The sequence below is a fragment of the Sinocyclocheilus grahami genome, unplaced genomic scaffold (assembly GCF_001515645.1).
Source record: "Sinocyclocheilus grahami isolate Dianchi unplaced genomic scaffold, SAMN03320097.WGS_v1.1 scaffold121.1, whole genome shotgun sequence".
In the NCBI taxonomy this organism is placed as follows: Eukaryota; Metazoa; Chordata; class Actinopteri; order Cypriniformes; family Cyprinidae; genus Sinocyclocheilus; species Sinocyclocheilus grahami.
The window spans coordinates 205,646-227,476 of NW_015505300.1; the positions used below are offsets into that span (position 1 = coordinate 205,646).

At 37.5% G+C, this 21,831-nt stretch overlaps 2 protein-coding genes across 7 annotated transcripts in view; both read right to left on the reverse strand.

Annotated features, from left to right (window-relative positions):
• The window catches only part of map4l (microtubule associated protein 4 like), a 39,450-nt gene extending 24,347 nt beyond the window's left edge, over nt 1-15,103 (reverse strand). For all 5 annotated transcript variants that reach the window (XM_016278346.1, XM_016278342.1, XM_016278344.1 and 2 more), the window contains exons 1-5: nt 15,026-15,103; nt 9,013-9,197; nt 3,992-4,102; nt 3,797-3,886; nt 3,488-3,682 (exon numbers count right to left, since the gene is read on the reverse strand). In XM_016278346.1, the coding sequence (XP_016133832.1) occupies nt 3,488-3,682; nt 3,797-3,886; nt 3,992-4,102; nt 9,013-9,193 (577 nt within the window). In that variant the 5' untranslated portion in view covers nt 9,194-9,197; nt 15,026-15,103. The remainder of the gene's footprint in view (nt 1-3,487; nt 3,683-3,796; nt 3,887-3,991; nt 4,103-9,012; nt 9,198-15,025) is intronic.
• Nucleotides 15,104-16,327: 1,224 nt separating this feature from the next.
• Nucleotides 16,328-21,831, reverse strand: part of kcnh2a (potassium voltage-gated channel, subfamily H (eag-related), member 2a) — a 45,698-nt gene continuing 40,194 nt past the window's right edge. Inside the window, exons 10-15 of one of the 2 annotated variants that reach the window (XM_016278339.1) lie at nt 20,825-21,018; nt 20,619-20,739; nt 20,291-20,548; nt 18,050-18,245; nt 17,763-17,955; nt 16,328-17,676 (exon numbers count right to left, since the gene is read on the reverse strand). In XM_016278339.1, the coding sequence (XP_016133825.1) occupies nt 17,293-17,676; nt 17,763-17,955; nt 18,050-18,245; nt 20,291-20,548; nt 20,619-20,739; nt 20,825-21,018 (1,346 nt within the window). In that variant the 3' untranslated portion in view covers nt 16,328-17,292. The remainder of the gene's footprint in view (nt 17,677-17,762; nt 17,956-18,049; nt 18,246-20,290; nt 20,549-20,618; nt 20,740-20,824; nt 21,019-21,831) is intronic. The other variant, XM_016278340.1, reaches the window with a different exon arrangement.

The following is a 21,831-nucleotide window of genomic DNA, read 5'->3' on the forward strand; positions in this document are numbered from 1 at the left end:
TGCCAAATACACTCCTTCTGGGTTTGTATAAGTTTAAAGGGGTCATATGATGCAATTTCACATTTTCCTTTCTCTTTGGAGTGTTACAAGCTGTTCGTGCATAGATAAGATCCCTAAAGTTGCAAAGACTAAAGTCTCAAACCCAAAGAGATATTCTTTATAAAAGTTTAGACTTGTCCCCGCCCTCCAAAACGCCTCGTTTAAACACGCCCCCACATGTCTACGTCACTGTGTGGGAAGATTTGCATAACACCGCCCAAATGTTCACGCAAAGAAAGAAGGTGTAACTTTTATTCTCGCTGTAGTTTTGTTGCCACCGCCGCCATCGTTGTGAAAGCGAAACTACTTTGTTTGGCCTTCCAAAAGAGGACGATATCCGTTTTGTTATGCCTAGAGCTGAGCCATGCTGGTCGCTGAGGAAATACATCAACTTCGTGCTGTGGATAGCCGGATCGGCTTTCACCGTGGACGAAGCGGAGTCTAGCCCGGATTCCTCACATGTGGTTGCCACAAGACCGCTGGCCACGCCGTTCTCAAGCCCGCCGTGTGTGACGCTGTGTGTTTTGTTGTGAAAGCGAAACTACTTTGTTTGGCCTTCCAAAAGAGGACAACAAGAAATCAGTGGTTAAGTTGTATTTACAACACTGTTCCAGAACAGTTCAACCCAAATATTCAGATGTGTGCAGAGCATTTTATGGAGGACTGTTTCCTGATCCTGGAAGAGTAGCCTACAATGTGTCTGTGCACAAAGGCTGTTTCTATAAAGTGGGGCAGTTCCAACTTTGCAAGGACAGTCTGGTGCTTCTGACTCACAGCCTTTAAGTACGTTTTTTATATTTAAAGAATTTGCCACTGACGATTCAAACGTGAGTTTTGAGCAGTGTAGAGTAACGCTTGTTTGTCATTTCTCCGATCACAAATGCAGACAGGGTTTTATGTTTATGCGGCGTGATAAAAAGACAGTACAAGTCATTATAATCAGTAATTATGTGCCCACTGGATGCGACAAATGCCTCGTTTGTAATGAGTTTTATTGGTGTAGTCTCATCGCGCCGGTACACGGCATCACATGGTAATGGTAAGGGGCGTAACATTTCTGTCACACGCTTGAGGTATTCAGCCAATCACAACACACTGAATAGCTGGCCAATCAGCGTACACCTCGCTTTTCAGACCGATGAGCTTTGTAAAAATCAACGTGTTTCAGAAAGGCAGGGCATAAAGGAGAAACAATAATGTACAGTATGTAGAAAATAATGTGCTTTTTTAACCTTAAACCGCATAAACACATCACATTACACCAAATACACAACAAAATGTTCTTTTTAGCAACGTCATATGACCCCTTTAAGAAAGTTTTTTTTCGAGTATGGCTCTTCATGACATCATGAAGGGCGGAATTTCTTGTATGGGCACTTCTCCCGGAAGAGCACACGGACACACCAAACAGAGCGAAAGCAAGAGCAGTCCATCAGCGCGCTTCATTCCCATTAAGGAAGTCGTCGGCAGCGCTGCACAGGACTTGCTTGAGAAGAATGTCTCCAAAGAAGTGTGTTTTTGGATGTTAGGGAAAGATAACTTTGTTCAGATTTCCAAAGAACTCAGCTTTACATGAACAGTGGATGCAGTTTGTTTTTCCGGGACATCAACAGTTTCGCAAGTGTGTTTGTTTGTTCCTGTCATTTCGGTGATGGATGTTTTATAAATAAAGCCCAGTTCGAAGCTGGATTTGCATATCGTTTGATACTAAACGGTGGAGCGGTCCCAGCGATAAAAGATCATGAGTCGGAACCACAGGCGGTAAGTAAAACTGCATCAAATTCCTGTGTTTTATTGGCAATCGGCGCGCAAGTGCTCCTGACTCTTTAGCTCCGCCCACGGCACGCCTCCAGGAGCTCGGCTATTTTTGGAGAGAAGTGTAAAGTTGTTTTATAAATCTGATAAAACTAAAGACTCTTTGTAGATATGAAGGATGCAATACTACTATAAAGGTACTCAAGATTAACATGACATTGGCCGAAACTGTGTGTGTTATGTTCCCTTTAAGTATTTAACTTAGGCTTCAAAATTCAAGTTTGAGGTATGACTGTTTGTCATTTAGTTTGCAGAACTACAGAAAACCCAGTGGAAATTCTCCAGTGGCAAATTAGCCTTCAAAGTTAGCCGTATAAACTGAACAGCTCTAGAGAAAACAAAATGGCTTTTTAATGGATATATGTATGTTACATCCTGATAAAGGCCTATCACTGCTGTTCACCAAATAGGTACTTAATGTAAGATAACAGATCTAAGGGTATCATGCTCATACTTGCTGCAGAGAGCAGTTAAATGGGTGTAATAGTTTCAGCAGGGGCTGAGAGATAATGTGCTGAGACTACGATGTGCTTACTTGAGAGCACATCAAGTGAAAGTGCAAATGGACAAATTAATTCATGGAGAAATAACAGACAGGGATAACAACAGAGGCAAGTCACAGAGAGACTGACTCAAAGAAAAGCCACAGAGAAGACTCACATGACATGGAATACCCAGTATAAATCTCAGCACTGAGGACAAATAAAGGTCACTGAAATGAACCAAAATCAACGACCAGACAAACAATGAACACACAATGGTTGACAACATCAAAACACATTGCATTTAAAGGGAAACAAAACCTACTGCTAACTGAATTTGGATGATGTTTACTAGTGCTATAGTCCAGCCATCAAAGCATAATAAGATAAAAACTAAATCAATTTCTAGACCCAACCAAACTTTTTTTTGTTTTACATCATATGATTTTCTATTTTACATGCCTGTCCTCATTCACTAGTGATCAAAGGGTTATAAACAATCACCTGGATGTAATGCCCGTGGCAGTAACATCTATATTTCAGATATGAGGTCTAAAATGTGAAATGGCTTTCAAAACTGGTTCTGGTCCAGAAGACACATTTCTCTTTTCAGTTTCACAGCCATCACACTCAAAAAGTAATATTACAGAGTGGCCGAAGGAAATTCTTTAAAATGCCTTCCACCATAATGCACAATTGAAGACATAGTGCACACTGGCTAGTCTGAATCAAAGGACAAACTGTGAATGATGATCATTGTCTATCATGATCCATCATGTACAATGTTTTGAAATGGTCCTTTCAGTAAGCAAGATATTTAGTCAAGTCACTAATTACCCTTTTTCGGGGTATATATACTCATGGCATTCAATACCAGAGTTAACAACCTTACTATCGCTTATCACATCAGTAAAATCATACTCATAATAAGAGATAACTTGAAGACCATGAAAAGTATGAAGCATTTATCTTATGACATGATATTGATGAGGCATCCATGCCTTGACCAGACAGAGTGGAATGATATGAGAGCTGTGATCATAGGACATTATGTGATATAACAATCAATCAGCATCTTAATATCTGTGTTTAAAGTCTGTCTTACCTGTTCTAGACTGCAGTGAGGTGCCTTAAGTGGCGATAGACTTTACCTGCAGAATTATCCTGGCTGTTACGAGGGCTTGTTTCACTGGAATTAGCAGTTATCTGGGATGGTTTGGGTGGTTCATTGGCAAACAAGGGTAAGGTCTTCTGAGGTTCACCCATGCTGGGGGGTTTGAAGCTCTGGAAAGGGGCCATGCCAACATTCATATTCATACCGATATTCATTCCAGGCTGAGAGAACCCTGAAGCATAGAGCAGTAGAGCAATACTGCATTAAAACTGAACAGAGCCTGAGGAAATTAACTGAATCGAACCCACAACCTTAAGTCAGCAAGTACAAAAATTGCTGTGGTTACCCAGAAAAGAGTCCATGCTGTTGTCCTTCATCGTAGATCCCATCTGCTGGTTTCCTAATTGGACAGGCTTTTCAATCATTGATGTTGGGCCTGGAATTAGAAAGATTTGGACTAACGTCTAGCACATAATAATTTTTTTTGTGAACTATTTCATTCAATTCTCTTAAGCAAGCCTGACGTACGCAATGATCCCACCTGATTGAAAGTCATTCTTATAGACATATTGTCCAGGCGGGCTGGGATGGATGTCTCCCTGAGGGTCCTGGCGTTGCCCTCCAGTCTGGCCTACAGACATGAACCCAGACCCTGAGAAGAGAGAAAACATACAAACTGACTCTGTATAAGTGTATAAGTGTACTCTGTTAGTTTTTAAACCTAAAGAGCAAAGGATTTATGCAGAAAATGCATAAATATTTCTACATTTTTCTTCTTCACATTTCAGAGAGTGGTGATTTTAATAAAATACAGATTTTTAACACCAAAGACATCAGTATATAAAACAACTACATACAGTAGCTACTGTATTTAACTAACCTGTTAGTTAAGTATATAAAATATATTTATAACAAATATATAAAAATGTGGCACAGGAAGGTTTCTAAATTTTAGACAAAAAAAGAACTATATCAGACCTACCAAAGTTCCTGACAAATTATAAAATCTCTTCAAAATTGTAGTAGTAAGAGCTCTTTCTGACTATTTTTTTTAATTTTATGATCTGTTGGGTAAAAGCCAGAATACTGAATCTTCAGAAATTTAACATTTAAAAGAACTGTAATGCATTTCACTAATCATTATTAACCAAATAACAATAATAACCAACTTTTTGGCAACAAAAGTTATTTCAATTTAATTGAAATCTATGTGGTTAAATTGTAAACATATTCTGTAAGTTATTTTTCATGATCTGTGGAAATGTATTATATTAAGTATATTTTATTTTTAATTTTGAATGACACAAAAACACACCCACGGTTTAAATGGTTCAACAATAATTCTGTATAGTAATTTTATGTATGAAATGCTGAATTGCTCAGACACAATTCACAACACCCACCTGAGAATGACCCATCTGTGAAAAAGAGGAGTGTTTTAACAGCGTGGTGAACACATCCTCTTCATTAGTAACTTGCATTTATTAAGTCCTGTAAATGTTACTTTCATGAAATCTGATTGACTGTCTAGTTTAATGTGTCCCCTGTCAAAGGCACTGGGGAGAGGCATCCCTGAAAATAGGCCTGCTCCCATCCATTCCAATATTTCACCGTTATGAGAAGGGCAACTGGAGATGAGTGATGCTGAGACGATGGGACAGGCTGGGACTGCAGGCCTGTTACTGTAGTTATACAACCAGCTGAGGCTGCTCTACATTCCCTAGGCAAAGCACTCTGTTAGCATCAAAACTGACCGACACGAGGAACCAGCACTGAACCAGCATTAGCTCAGATACCAGCCCTGGATTAATGATCACACTCCTACAGGACTAGGCTGTTCCAGCTCCATGCAATTATCCTCTTTGTGGAACAGAATCGGTGTACATGTCACTGTGAGTCATGCTGTGTCTGCTATATTAGCAAGGATGCAATGGGAATCTGTTGGCCAGGCCTTTGAGTTGAATGTTGATAAGGTACAGAGGGGTCGACCCTAATGGGTCTTCTAGGTGATTTGTGTGTTTATGTCTCAAGTAGCATGTTTTCAATCTTCTTTATGCTTCGGGATGCTGATGGTGTACTAAAATAAACCCAAACAGAGCAATGGCCTCACAAAGAGAAGCATATGAACCTGAAAACAAGCTACAGTTAAACAACAAAATGGAGGAGGAACTAAAAATAGTCATTTTTGTCCCAGACATGAGGCACTTGAAGTGCAGACTGCCAAGTCATGCTGTGGTAGAGAGCCTCCTTTTGCAGTTAAAGGGGGAAGCAGCAGACATCCTATTCAGCACAGAATCAGTTACATAACGTCATAAACCAATGCTGTACTGTGAGTACCAGCAGCACAGACAAAGAACCAGTGTCTCATGCAATATGGTTACAAAAGCGCACAAACATGATAGATATACTACACAATTTTTACAGAAATATTAAGTTGATCAACTAATTAATTAAGTAGAAGACATTGTGAAAATGTTGGGAACCAAATATCACTGGACCCCACTGACTTCCACTGTATGGACAAAAAAACAAAAAACACAGAGACATTTCTCAAAATATCCTCTTTTGTGTTCCAGAGAAGAAGAAAAAAGTCCTACAGGTTAGAATTCACATGTGGGCGAGTCAATGATGACCAATTTTTCACCATTTTTGGGTGGTGTATCCTTTTAAAGCACACTGAAATGATACACAAAATAATTCTACTTGAATCTACTAAATGTAATTGTAATTATTTTCACTTAATTTACTAATTCATGTTTATATACCAACTATTCAGTTGACACAAGCTCTTTTTCAGCATTTCAATAACTAGACATCAATAATAACCAGAGGGTGCTATTTTTCTATATTCAAAGACTACAGATTTAATATTTCCTATTAAAAATAAATCATATTTAATCTAACCACAATAGATTGCTTATATGGTTTTTGGACTTTGTGACAAGTGACAAATTTTTCTACATCACACTTTCCACAGATCTCAAAACTAAAATGGAAATTTTTGTAGCATATGTTTTGCAATAAAACTTAGTGCAGTATATTAAAATAAATAAACTGGCAATGTATGCTATTGCATGTTATACTGCACAATGAAAATAATGTTTTCTAACCTATTTGAAAACCCTTGATGTCTGCAACATTTAATTGTCATATGAGAGCAGAGTAGGACAAGAGCCTTGCAAATAATACATAATTTGCCAAATTTCTATTAATTCTTCAGTTTATTAGATGTAAAACGATATTAAAATGTTATGATACTAAAAAAGACATCAATGAAAATATATACGATAATGGACTTCAAGTGTAATTTTATTATCTTTCCAAGCAGCTGCACAGCCTGTAATAGCCAGCATATGTATTGATTAATCATCTTTACTTGTACTTTGTTCTTTAGAAATGAGCCTTCAAGCGCTTGTCAACAGACAACTTACAATTTCCATGAATCTTTATTACTTTGTCAATAAACAAGCTTTATCTCACATAACCTTTTCAGTGGAAAAAGTGTGTCAGGAAAAATATATTCCTTACCTGCTAGCTGGCTGTAATGTTTTATCAATACTGTCAACTTACACTTAGTAATTATTTCTCACTGAAATTTCAGTTCCAGCAATGATCTGATGAGAAGCTACTACAGAAAGACATATGCTACAGCCTTAATCATACTGAGAGTGCAAGTATTTACAGTAACATCAAATAAATGGCCATTTCTCTCTCTTAATGGAGGCAGAAATTTAATCTCATATGGATCTTTGACTGAAGCTATTAAAAATATCCGTCACATCTGCTGTGGACAGATTTGCTGATGTTAGCATCCACATACATGCTCACTTTTGCACACATATACACATACCTTGCTGTTGTTGAGAATGCATCCTGCTGTATTGATGTCTAAGCATTCTGTCAAGCACTAGCCCAATGTCATACTGTAAAGGTCAACATTTATCTTACGTGTAGAAAAAAAAACCTTTCATATGATTAATATAGGATAAAGAGAAATAGAAAAGGATGGCCTAATCCCAGAAAAGTATGCCCAAAAGCTTTAAAAGTTAATTTACCTACTGCAATGTCATAGCTTCTATGTGAATTTTACTAAAATAGTTTGTTTCTAGATGTTTTACCAATGACTAACTTCACAAAAAGCACCAGTGTTAAACAATAACAGATTAGTCAGTAGCCTAGACACTATTAGCGCTTTTATGCATACCAGGTGATTAAACTGTGAAAATATGCCCCAGCAAATAAAAAACACATTTAAGAATAAATAGTTGTGATGTTTGTAACCCAGGAGGAAGGATGATGTTCGCTTAACCGAACCTAGAGATCACTCGGATGGGTTCTTGGCAGAAGATATCACAGTTTGAGGCGAAAAAAAAAAATCTTAGATCTGAGATGTTGCCAACCATGATCAGGCGTATGTCCTAGACAAACAAGCATAAAAGCAACCAAAAATACCTTGGAATATCAATGAGTTTTTTTCTCATAAAACCAACGTGAACAGAATGTGAAACTAGAGGACAGGAATAAAATGTGCTTCTGCCACTTGCCATTATACTTTGTGGCGGATAGAGAAGAGAGAAACACAAATAAACAACCACAAAAAGCATCTACTTCAGATTAGATACATCAGGGGCCAGTTACATAAACTAGCCTCTATGTTAACACAGTGTCTTAAGAACTAGTCTGACCAACAAGCAGTTAGCCAAGGGGTAATGTTTTTGTTTTTTTTTATTCAAGTTTTTATGTAACCGAATGTTTTTGACCAGTCTTAAAGAAAAATAATTAGATGAATAACTTTTAAGACTAGTCTAAACCTTTTTATGCAACCGGCCCCAGATTACCGTCCAATGCAAAAGGAAGACAGTAAATTACAAAAGTGAAAGAGAACAGGCTGTTCCTGATGTTGCATTTTACTACACAATATAAACCAACATATCTGCAACAACAAAAAAAGCAGCAAATAAATACACTAATGTTCAAAGTTTGAGGTCAATTTATGTAGGTTTTTGAAAGAAAAAAACACCAAGGCTACATTTATTTGCAGTAAAAAAACAGTTTTCTTTTAAAAATATATTTCAAAATAGAATTCATTAATTATTTAATTGATTAATTATTTTAATTTCTTTATTATTCCTGTGAATTTTCAGCATCATTACTCCAATCTTCAGTGTCACATGATCCTTCAGAAATCATTCTAATATGCTGATTTGGTGTTTAAGAAAAAAAAACTTATTCTTATTAATCTTACAAACAGTTGTGCAGCTTAATATTTTGTGGAAAGCATGATACATTTTGTTTCTTTGATGAATAAAAAGTTCAAAAGAACAGCACTTATTTGAAATTTCTGTAACATATTCTAAATGTACAAATGTCACAAATACTATACTTTTATGGTGTTTTTTTATCCATTTGGAAGCTTGTTGTATGAAAAAAAGCTGCTTGGACATTAAATATACTTGAACAATAAATATCCTTTTGTGTTTGATTAAAACATTTTGTTACTGCATAACATTAAGATGAGTACATTTTCAGTTACGGGAAAACTTCATATTCAAAAACACATACTTTCTCTTTTGCCATCCAGTCCATCTAGAAGGGGGCGGTAGTCTGACTTCCCTACGGTCTCGCCCACTTTATCATCATAGGTCTGTGCCTCCAACCCGGCCACAAAATCCCTCTTCAGCAGGCTGTCCTGGGTCGCCTTAGGTGCCCCATCTGTGAAGGCATCACGTAAACTGAAGTCCATCCTCCTGTAGAAAAAAAGTGAAGGCGATCAGTGAAAACAAAGCAGGCCTGAACCTAAAATGTAATGCAGCTGAAAGGGCATGTACATACTCTCTATATATCTTGCCCTAGATAATCCTGCAATAAAAATTAAATGGCCTATTTTTTTTTTATTTTTTTTACATATCTTCAAATCAATGAGTAATTTAGGGTACACTCAGAGGGGTCAAACACTCAAAGATTTCTCGTATGAAGGCTTACAACACATAAATATGGCCAGATGTTCAGACCTAGACAAATCTGATCATGTGCCTGTGCACCACATATTAAGATCCGCAGCTATTTTGAAGGATGTGGCTGAATGCCAAATGTACAGCTGTCATAAGTTACTCTTTGAAAGGTTAAACTGATGATTTCCTTTTAACGGCAGAACACAAGAGAAAATGCTTCTATAAAACATATGTGACACAATTGTACACTACGAGCATGTGAACACAAAAACAACTATGTATTATGCCTCTAAACAGTGTCACTGAGGGAAAATAAAGGAGGAAAACTCAGAAAAGGATAGTGAGAGAAAGAAAGGGACAGAGAGGGCGAGCTTGTCATTGTGCATACACTCAGCGGGGTCAAACACTCAAAGATTTCTCGTATGAAGGCTTACAACACATAAATATGGCCAGATGTTCAGACCTAGACAAATCTGATCATGTGCCTGTGCACCACATATTAAGATCAGCAGCTATTTTGAAGGATGTGGCTGAATGCCAAATGTACAGCTGTCATAAGTTACTCTTTGAAAGGTTAAACTGATGATTTCCTTTTAACGGCAGAACACAAGAGAAAATGCTTCTATAAAACATATGTGACACAATTGTACACTACGAGCATGTGAACACAAAAACAACTATGTATTATGCCTCTAAACAGTGTCACTGAGGGAAAATAAAGGAGGAAAACTCAGAAAAGGATAGTGAGAGAAAGAAAGGGACAGAGAGGGCGAGCTTGTCATTGTGCACTACCCAAGGCACGAGTTTAACTGTCTCATTGTTTCTCTAGCTGTCACACTATCCACATTCAGAGAACCCAGATTAACACAATTACACACTGTCCTGTTCAACAAAGGTCCAAAAAGCAGCAACACTGTTGCGTGACGAACATACAAACCATCAAGAACCAAATCAAGCTGTCGTGCATTTTGACAGCGGGGGGCAAATGAATTATGAGCCAAACAAATCTCCACAACGGATTTGATCTATCCAGTACAGACATTAATATGATTATACAAGTCTGTTCAAAGCTAAACATGGGATTAAAATGCTGCTGCCCCAGAATCTACCCAGAATCCATCTCCTCCCCCTGAATCGTCCTCGCACTCACTCTCTCGATTTCAGCGGGGGGTCTTTCCTATTCACTTTTATTACTTATCCACAGCTTCATCTTTGTATTTCCTTCTCCCTCTCCTTGTCTTTCCCATCCCCCTGTATGTAGATGGATGTAAAGTGAAATTCTGTTGATATCCTGATGGATGGTAAGAGGCCTAGCTGGTCCAAAAAAAATGAAGGGATTAGAGGTAGTGTGATTCCCCCTTGTATTTATCAGCCGGACTGAATCTCCTGTAGACACTACAAAACCAGCCCAAAACACTTACTGTAATCAGCTGTTACTGTACAGTAGCACACACTGACATACAGTAACATTCAACCGTATGAACAAAACATTTGGCAAAACAAAGCTTGACTGCTATAATCCCTAAAATGACTTCATACAGAAATCTTTCTACATCATCCCCTTCAGTTTTGTGGATAAATCATATATGTGGGCATATTTTCATCAATGATCTTAAAACAAATTCTGATCTGGTTATCAGTTTTTTTATTATTATTATTGTTTACATACAGTTATAGTATTCATGAATATTTTCAATTAGCTTTTATTTTGATATGATCGGATTTCATGTTAATTTCAGTTTAGGTTTGAGTAATTCTGTAACATTTCTTTGTCATTTTTAATTTCCATTTAGATTTAAATTATTTTATTTTATCTCAGTTGTAGTCATTTTAAAGTTAAAAATATTGAATTAATCTGACTAAATATTTATAAATATATTCAGTTAATAATATTTAGCTGATAATAGTTCATTTCAGTTAGTTTCCAAGGTAATATAATTTTCGTTTATGTTTTAGATGAAGTGTTTCATATAATATTTACATTTTATTTTGTTTTATTTCAATTACCAAAAATTATCTTTATCAAGTTTTAGATTTGGTTAACAAAACACTACTGTATTATTAAAGCCGAACTCTATTTTTTTCAGAGAGGAAAAAAACATGTCATATGGCAGGTCATATGGTGTGGTATCCTAAGGCTTATTCATCAGACCGTGGCAAATGAGACACAGGTACATCTCTGCACTTTTACTGCTCTGACTCTAACATGGCTCTGTGTCCTGCTGTGATTCAGCAGTTTTTCTCTGTGCCTTGCGTGATGTCACCAGCCCTGGCACAAAGTGGCATCTCACAGAGTGCCATCACTCTCTGTTTTGGAGGGACACTCTTGTTCACTTAAATCATTTGTTTGATTCAAGAGGCCTGAACACTGTGGGTGGGTGTATGCGTGTGTGTAAGTACAGTGTCGTCCAAAAGCCTGAGACTATATTGAACACATGAGGCTATATTAAAGAAACTTCTCGTCTTAATTCTTGACTATTAGAAAAAAGTTATATTTCTAAAGTGAAATTACCATGGTTACTAATCAATTTAAATTAAGAGAAAATATTAAAGATTCTGCACTATTTTATGTCACTAATCAAGTAAATGTGTGACTGATCATTTGACTCTTTGTACAGACAGTCAGATGATCTTCTTCCACTGAAGCACAAGATGCTCTTTGAATCAACTGAAATCATGCAGGAGAACATGATCGTCAGGTTTGACACACTTGTGGAATACTCCACCAAAAAATTACCCTTATGTAATTCCAAACCTGTATGACTTTCTTTCTCCTGTGGAACATGAAGATAGTTTGAGAAATATTTTTTGTCTATAAAATGACAGTCAGTGGTCTTCTATGCTGGGTTCACACTGTTCCTCAAATGTATTATTTAAGGCCCCACAGAAGAAAGAAATGCATACAGGTTTGGAACAACATGGGGGTGAGTAAATATAATGTTCATTTTGGGTGGACTATCCCTGAAAAGTAAAAAAAAAAAAGAGAGAATACTGAGACATTCTTAAATTCATGTGAATTTTTAAATTTAAATTGTTTGAGCGACAGCATAAATTTGTGTAAACGTAGAGATTCAACAATGGACCAGATGTGTCTCTTCAAATGTTGCTCAAGCCAAATGGTCCAAAATCTAAACAGAGTCTGACAAAAGCGCACGCTCTGTCCTCGTGCGGTTTAAAAGAGAATGGTGAACTCACAAGAGTTTTTGAGCACTGGCATTTGGCAACCATTTGTGAAGCTGTGTAAACGCTGTATTCCAACCATTCCTGTGTGAATGCACACAGAACGTGGGATGGGAGTCTGGCTCAATGTGTTCCATTGTGTGCCAAAGCCACTGAGCATGCGGTTATTGGCTGCCACTCATTGTGGCAGGATTTATGTATCTGTGCCACTACCATTCACTGTCTGTCTCTTAGTTATTCTGAGTAAAAATGAGGCATCCAAAAATAAGGCACCTTCAAATGTCAAACTGCTATCCGTTAGATTGTTTGTGTTTCATTATTATCAGCCAACCTGATATTTTTGTAACAAAATATGATCTTATTTCTCACCCTCAGCTTACATCACTGTCCTAAAATGGGAAGGGGGGGGGGGGGGGGGGTCTGTGCAGATTAGAGTCAGAGGCCATCAGTGAGGGGAATGAAGATTATGTATGACGGGACGTAGGGCTTCTCAACAGGCTGGCAGGCCCTGACCTGACACCCCAGAATCACAGCAGTCCAGAAAACAGCATGCCATCTTACAGAGCTTCCCTTTGCCAGCAACATATGATGACACAGCTGGTTCACCCTATAGTTGCATAAAACTTTTTTTTATTTATTTATTTTACTGAATTATAAAGCAGTAATTATTAAAAATAAAAATAAAAAATTGTATGATGATTTTCATGTTCATGATGGAGCACAGAAAAAGGTTTTATATTCCTAGTTTTGTCAAATTAAGGTCTATATCCCTGCTGGAAAAAAACATGTAATATCAGTTTAAAGTGTCCAATCTGCTTTTTGGAGCATGACAGCTGGGTTGTTACCAGTCTGACATTGTCTACCAGCACTAAGCAGCTTTATCAAGGTCTAGCTTGATCTAGACCCCAATTTGGTCTGGTTAGAAACTGTACAAAACCAGCTACCATCAGATGTAACATAATATAACATAACAGCACAGCTACAATTAGGCTATCATGAAATATTTCGATTTTAAATGATGATGAAAAGTATGAAGATTAATGATCATAATCCATCAGAATGGGTTTAAAGATTACCAAGAAAATATAGATTGTTTTGCAAAACCAAATCATCAATTAAAATACACAGTAATATTTTAGATTGATTTTATATTATTTATACAGGCTTTTGTTAGAGAGGAACATTCTCATCTACCAGTGGATTTTTTATGTGCTTCCTGAGACCATTTACATGTTAAAGCACGATCACACCCACTATGATGATACCAGGCAAATGAAAACATTTACAGAATGACAACCTCTGTGGTATTAATCACTGCTATATTTAATTGTCTCCTGATATTTAAAAGCATATCGATATTTGTACATATTTCTCACAGTTTACCTGATACCCCACTTTTACTGACCTCACCCTACATGCAAAAATAATAAAATACAGACAAGATTATAGACTCAAAAGGGGGCATCTCCTTGTCCTTCACGCCAGCTTTAACTTAATAAACACCACTGACATTTGTTCATGACCTGTATGCAAAGCAAACAGCCAGTCACAGTGTAAAGAAGGAGAAATAATGTGCAATGAATCAAGAATAAGACTTAAGGGGGGTGTGGTCAGAGTGTTGTTGCCCCTCTATAGTGCAACAATTCAGAATATCAAACGAGAAAAAGAGGCCACGAGGGAATAGTTATGTTTCATAACACATATGCACCTCTCCCACAGTCCCAGACATCCATGCATGACCCACAATGAGTCGGTTTCTGATCGTTTGTTCCATTTCGATTGCATTTTACAGTATGACGCATGTCCATGAGGCATGTTGAAGAGGTGCACTGCAGAGACGCAACGCACAGAGACACTAAACACGCTACGTGCCAGTATGAATGAAAACAATGCGATGCGACAAACTACAACGCGCTTATTACAATCAAACCAGCTTCGTTTATTATAACAGGCGCGTTCTCATTTGTCGCGTCGCTCTCTTGCAGTTTATATGGAGTGTAAAGCTTAAAATGTCCTTTATAAGGAACCTCGCACGATTTCATCATCTCACAATGGTAAAGCAATATGTGGCACTACTTAAATTATGTAACTACAGTAGTTTTCAATAGAGGTTTGCTGCGGAGGACACCTGTCCTGAGCATCCAAACTGCGGCAGTGCCCAAACAAAGAAATCTCGGCAGGTCGACATGTTTGTGAACGTTTGGAAACGAAAGAGCGTTGAGTCGTGGACACCCTTTATTTACATCGCATGAGTATCTCGCGTGCATATAACAATAACTAACGGCTGTCAAGCAGACTGCGACTGCATCCCAATCTCCGCGTGCACGCCGATTCGTTAACAATTTTTGTCTTCGTTACGCGTAGGTTTTTTTTAACGCACGCGTCTTGATGGTGTTTCCTATTGTATAATGTGAGCGCTAATCGCAATGTCAAAGTGCACTTACCCGTTGTTGTTGTTTTTAAAATTCAGTACGCTGTAGTGTTGGCCGATGTGCACAGTCAGATCCGCCCTCTCGTACAGTGCGCCTCTGTGATCGCAGGACGACGCCACGCCCCTTATCCCCCTCGACCAATCACAATTCAGGCAAATTGTATACGTTCCCTTTTCGAGCCGCTATAGACTGCTCTTGGAATTGAGCATCTTAAATTCTTGGTTGTTACATGAGTACCCCACCAGTATTGATGGACAGCTAATAGACACAATGAGCATGTTGATGACAGATGAGGGGCAGGGAGATTCGCCAATCAATACATCAGCAACGGCGCGCTGAATTGGCATTGAATAGATCTGTTTGGGCATCTGACTAGATGACATTGTATCGAGGAACATCAGACTGTCCGATGTGAGACGTGATACCCTTGTAGTTTCCAGTTCTTCATGCGAAAATGCATTTGAAAATCCCCTGAATGTAACCTCATACATTTATGACACCCTTATAAAAATAGGCTGCGAGTTTAAAAGAGCATCAAGTGTTGTGGAAGGACGGAATTCCTCTATTGTGTTGTTTATCCGGTTCTGGAACATGATTAAGTAGCGTTAACATAAAAATATAACAATAATAGGCTTAGTGCAGGACTCCCTTTATTTTTGTGAGTGGGTGTGTCTCTTTCTGCTGGTTTCCTATTACACTGAACCTGTGTTTCCTTTCAGGAGCTATGCTTGCATGAACAGGTCAATGAATTTTCCTTCTTTTTATATATGCTATAGTCGTCTTAAATACATATTGACAGTTTAGGTGGGCCTTTTTTCTGTCTGTCAAAGATGGAAGGGTTTGTCTACACTCTGGCTTAAGCATATCCTATTATAATTTACTTACAAAGCAATTTCTTATATTCATAGTTATTTGATGCTGAAAAGATATTTCAAAGGACAGTTATAGTTGGGAGTAAAACAAGAGGTAGCAATGAGCAGAAGGATACATATCACATTTAGACACACACCAACTTCCCGTTTTAATTTAGCAGTCCTGTGGAAATTGGGCAGAGCTTGAGCATAGATGCAGACTTTCAGTTTACCCCCCTATAGCTCTATAGATTGAATCCACTGACATAAATATCAAAGCCTTGCAAATGAATATCATTGGTGCAGCATTGTAGAGGTGGTGACATTTAGAAAAAGAAAAACATTATTTCTGACACCAGAGAAACACAAGGAAAGGATGGTGGTTCTCATTCATTCAGTCAGGCGAGACATGTTTAATAAACTTCAAAAGACTGATGAATTATATGAATTAATTTATTCGGTGTGAATGTGATTATCAGTTATTAAGAGATAAAATCTGCACAATAATCAGTTTATAGTAAGCTAACAATAAATATTCCTACTTAGGATGTTATAATACATATGCACATTCCAAGCTATATCCTTTCTATATACCACATTCCCTATAAAATATCTTTCTAGCACATTTATAGTATGGCTTATTACTGGATGTGTTTGGCATGAACCAGTGCCAACTGATCATATATGTTTTATACATGTATATTTCATCACTAATTGTACTAGTGATATGGATTATGATCTAAATGGATTTTTAGTCATAATCTGTCTAAATCACATTTAACACGTTTTGACCCTATGGCCAAACTGATGATTATATATTTAGAGTGATAACTTATTCTCACAGGAAAATCTTTACAGTGGATGGCCTGAAAGATATAAACAATGATTTCAGTCATGTAAACTACTGGCATGTTATTCAGCAGGATTAACCATTATTCCCTGGAATCACTCACTCTGAGGTATTTTAGCTACTAGAGATGAGCTTGGGGTTCGTCCACCTGAGATTTGAAGTTTCCAAATGTCCAGTTAAACACTAATAAATCATACTCTGAAGACTTTACAGTGTATTGCTACAGATTGTCCAAAACTTCCAAACAAACAACCATCAATTCAACACAAAACCACACTGTTAAAAAACTGATATGCTAATATAAATCATTACATTTACACCTCAAAATACCAAGTGAACACTTTCGTAAAATTAAACATTTTCAGTGAGAGGCAGGTAAAAACAACAAGCATCGTTAGACCAGCTAACACGAATGTACCAATCTACAGGGACATTAATGATGCCTCTATGTTAGACTTTCTGAGGTAATTAATATGAACCTGAAGTAGAAGGTCTTCAAAACATCCTGCCAACATTGTTGCGGTCAGTCAGGATGTATGCATTGTTTTCCACTGACATGCTGAACAAAAGTTTCAATCTTAACACCCAGGATTAGAGCCATGTCGTTTTTGGATTGAGGAATCATCCTTTACATGATGTTGCACTGGCAATGATAGGCGTCTTGAACACTCCAAATCTAACCTCAGTCCAGCTTGTGGATGGTGAACAGTTCCAATAGGCTCTGCATCCAAAAAACTAGAACTACCTTGATCAGCTATGACTATTTGTTGCTGGTCAGTGTGTGCTGTAAGATAATCAGGGTCATTGTGGCCCATGCTACATGGCCATCTTTCAGAATAAGACCCAGAAGGAGTCTCAGAGGATGGCTGTAAGGAAGAGTTTAAGAGCTGGAGCTCCATTGCCCCTGACAGACTTTCACTGGACTTTATGGGACTGTCAGTAAATTCGTGGGGATCAAGTATCTGGGAAAAATCCAAGAGAAAGATTTAAAGACTCGTATGAGATTCAATAAAAATTGATGACTGTAATTTGAAAGTTTGTGAAATACCTCAGAGAGAATGGCTGGCGTTTCCGTCTCCAAAAGGTTGACAGGATGGATTAGTTTCTGGCCTGGTTTGGGTGGATTTGAAGATGCTTCTATAGGGGACGTCACAGAGCTGTAGGCCGGTGGAACCAGCACCAGCTGCCTCTGAAGCAAGTGCATTATGGCCCTCATGTCTGTTGACATGCGCTTCTCCAATCTTTGAAAGAAACAAGACAACAAACACAGCTCAAAGTATATGGATAAAGAGTAAAGGATGCCAAGATAACAACAATACTGTAGCGGGATCTCACCTGTGGAGCTGTCTCTGCATCATTTCCAGTCTATTCTCTACCTCAGTGCAATGACGATGGGTAACACTGTGCAGGACAGTATTGGAGGGCACTGAAGATGAGGGTAAAGACATACTGTGGCTGGGTACTTCCTGGTACTGATGGCCATGACTGTCCCCCCAAAAGCTGAAGATGTTAGAAACCCCAGAAAGAGCTCCTAATTTAAGAGAAGGGTAATGTCAAAACTATGCACTCACTGCAAGGGAAGAGTTCACCTAAAAGTGGCAATTTGGTCATTATATTTATACACAACCATGTCGTTCCAAACCTGTATGAATTTTTTAAGAATATCCTGATGACTTTTTTCATTGGAGCATCAAGCACCATGAGTCTTCTGGAGTCATACAATAGCTTTGTGTGAAAAACAGATAGAAATTGAAGTTGGTATACAATGAAAATCATGGCATCCCCTTGAGAGTTCAGGAGAGAAGTAGCGATGTCTGTTTGAATGAATGAATCTGTTTGTTCAGTTCATATAACCAGCCTGAATGATTCATTCATGAATCATATCCGGTTCTTGAATTCTCACTGACTCAATGATCTGGCTGTAATGGTTAACAGCTCACTAGTTTGGAAGATTATCAGTAAATAATGACTTATAGTCATAGATACAGTGGGGAAAAAAGTATTTAGTCAGCCACCAATTGTGCAAGTTCTCCCACTTAAAAAGATGAGAGAGGCCTGTAATTTTCATCATAGGTATACCTCAACTATGAGAGACAAAATGAGAAAAAAAAAATCCAGAAAATCACATTGTAGGATTTTTAAAGAATTTATTTGCAAATTAAGGTGGAAAATAAGTATTTGGTCAATAACAAAATTTCATCTCAATACTTTGTTATATACAGCTGTATGGGCTACATTAGCAATGTTTTTACAATATGTGACCCTGGACCACAAAACCAGTCTTAAGTTGCTTGGGTATATTTTTAGCAATAGCCAAAAAAATATTGTATGGGTCAAAATTATAGATTTTTCTTTTATGCCAAAAATCATTAGGATATCAAGTAAAGATCATGTTCCATGAAGATATTTAGAAAATTTCCTACCGAAAATATATCAAAACTTAATTTTTGATTAGTAATATGCATTGCTAATGATGTATAAATCTAAATTTCGAAACACTGACCCTTATGACTGGTTTTGTGGTCCAGTGTCACATATTTGTGTGGTGCTTCTGCATCCTTTTGGAAGCTTGAAACCTTCAAATCTTTTAGACTAAGAATGACCACTACCTTTGTTATTTTGTTTTTCGCAGAAGAGACGCTTATACAGGTTTGGAACAACATAAGTGTGAGTAAATTTAAATTTTTCCCCCCTGAATGTATCCTTTAAAGGCTTAGTTCAGCCAAAAAAAAAAAAAAGAAGAAGCAAATGTAGTCATAATTTCCTCCCCCTCATGTTGTTCCAAATCCATTAGAATTTCATTCATCTGCGAAACACAAAAATATATTTTAATGAACCTTGAAAGATTTATGTTCCTCCACTGAAAGTTCAATTACCCAAAACTTTGATACTTCAAAAATCGTAATGGAAATCCACATGAATCAAGCAGTTTAAAACAAGTCTCCTGAAGAGACACAGGCATTTTATAAACAGATTTTATTAGATTTTTATTCACATAAAAACATTGATCAACACATACATACAGCACATAAAATATGGCAAATGGAAGCTCAAACATGCTTGCTTGACATGCGAGAACCAATGATGTTTGTTCTTGTGTCACGCAAGCATTTTTGAGCTTCTTGTTTACCATATTTGATGAGCAATATGTGTTATGTGAATAAAAGCTTTTTATTCTATTCATCAATACAATGTCTCTTCAGAAAACGTGGACCACTCGATTCATGTGGATTTCTTTTATGATCTTTTAATGAAGCATCAAAGTTTTGAGTAATGGAGTTTCAATGAAGGGACAAAATCTCTCAGGGTTCATCAAAAAATATCTTCATTTATGTTTCAAGGATGAAGGAAAGTCTTATGGGTTTGGAATGGCACGAGGGCGAGTAAATTATGACAACTTAAGTTTTTGGCTGAACTATTTTTTTTTCTTCTATTTTGTCTTAGTCCACTTCTTTCAAGTAGGTGAGCTAATACATAACACTTATATAATACAGTACACCTACTGTAAATTAGACAGTAAGCCAGTTTTAACAGGAAAGAGATTAGTCACAAAAGTTCACATTTTCAGAATCCTACCTGACAGTGCATTAAAAGAGTTACTGCTGTTGTGGTTCTTGTCACTGTTAGCATTGCTGATACTAGTGAAATGGCTCTGAGAGCAGTCTACTATTGCAGTGGACCGCAGAGTCTCTTCCTCTTCATCACTGCTGGACTGGGAGGCAAAAATGTCTGAGTCCCGATGAGCAGCTTGTCTGTCCTCGTGCTGCTTGCTTAAATTCTGTGTTCTGAAAGTCGTCCTATTGAGTTTTTCTTCCGTCTTCTCTGTATCTGCTACTAAGAGGAATTGCAGTAGGAATAAGATTCAAGAATCTGAAAGAAGCTTTCACACAGTGTTTGCTCTTACCTTGTGGGATAGAGTTTCTTTTGGACTTGAAGAAAAGCTTTGCTCTTCGTGTGTGATGGTCAAGACAGCCATGGTCAGAATCGTCAGGGTCACTGCTCATTGACCCAGATTTAGTGTTAGTCTGTTGAGAAGATAACCAAATGAGTGTGTTTTTGAACATTTGTCTTTATGTACTATTAAAGTTACACAGACATGTGCGAGCTTACATCTCTCAAGTTAAAGGTGATCTCCAGATTGCTCCAAAAGTAGTCCGAGAACTCTGGATACATGTCCAAGACCTCCACTATATCATCTCTGTGGATTTTATGCAGGTCACAGTACGTCAGTGCTCTCACATCAGACCTTGACTTTCCAGGACGTGCATATAAATTAATGGGCTCTCCAAATATATCGTTCTTGCCTGCAGGATATGCCGAAGGAAGAGATATTGACTGTAAGCTTTAAAACACAAAGAATGCTCAAAATGTGTCCCATAATGCATCTTTCCTCAGTTAACAGACATTAAACACTTTGAATTCATACTTCCACACAATTCTTATTATTTTTGCAATAGAAGTATATGGCAAAATAGTAAGAATAGTATGCAGTATTCTAGTATGTAGTATGCTATTCCAAATTCATCCTTTGCATTATCAACAGATGGCACTGCCTGTCATTAAAAGAAACATAGCACGAAAAATAACAAAATGTCCACAAGACGGAGCCACACAACAACAGCTTTCTCATTGAAGTCTCAAAAGTACCAAGAAAAGAATGCTCAAAATGTGTCCCATAATGCATCTTTCCTCAGTTAACAGACATTAAACACTTTGAATTCATACTTCCACACAATTCTTATTATTTTTGCAATAGAAGTATATGGCAGAAATAGTAAGAATAGTATGCAGTATTCTAGTATGTAGTATGCCATTCCAAATTCATCCTTTGCATTATCAACAGATGGCACTGCCTGTCATTAAAAGAAACATAGCACGAAAAATAACAAAATGTCCACAAGACGGAGCCACACAACAACAGCTTTCTCATTGAAGTCTCAAAAGTACCAAGAATTCTTGTATTTTGAGTGAATAAAATAAAAATGATAGAACATTATTGACACGTTTGTGGTTTTATTGTGCATTCACAAGATTAGTCGTGGCCTAATGGTTAGAGAGTCGGACTTGTAACCCAAAGGTTGTGGGTTCGAGTCTCGTACCGGCAGGGATTGTAGGGG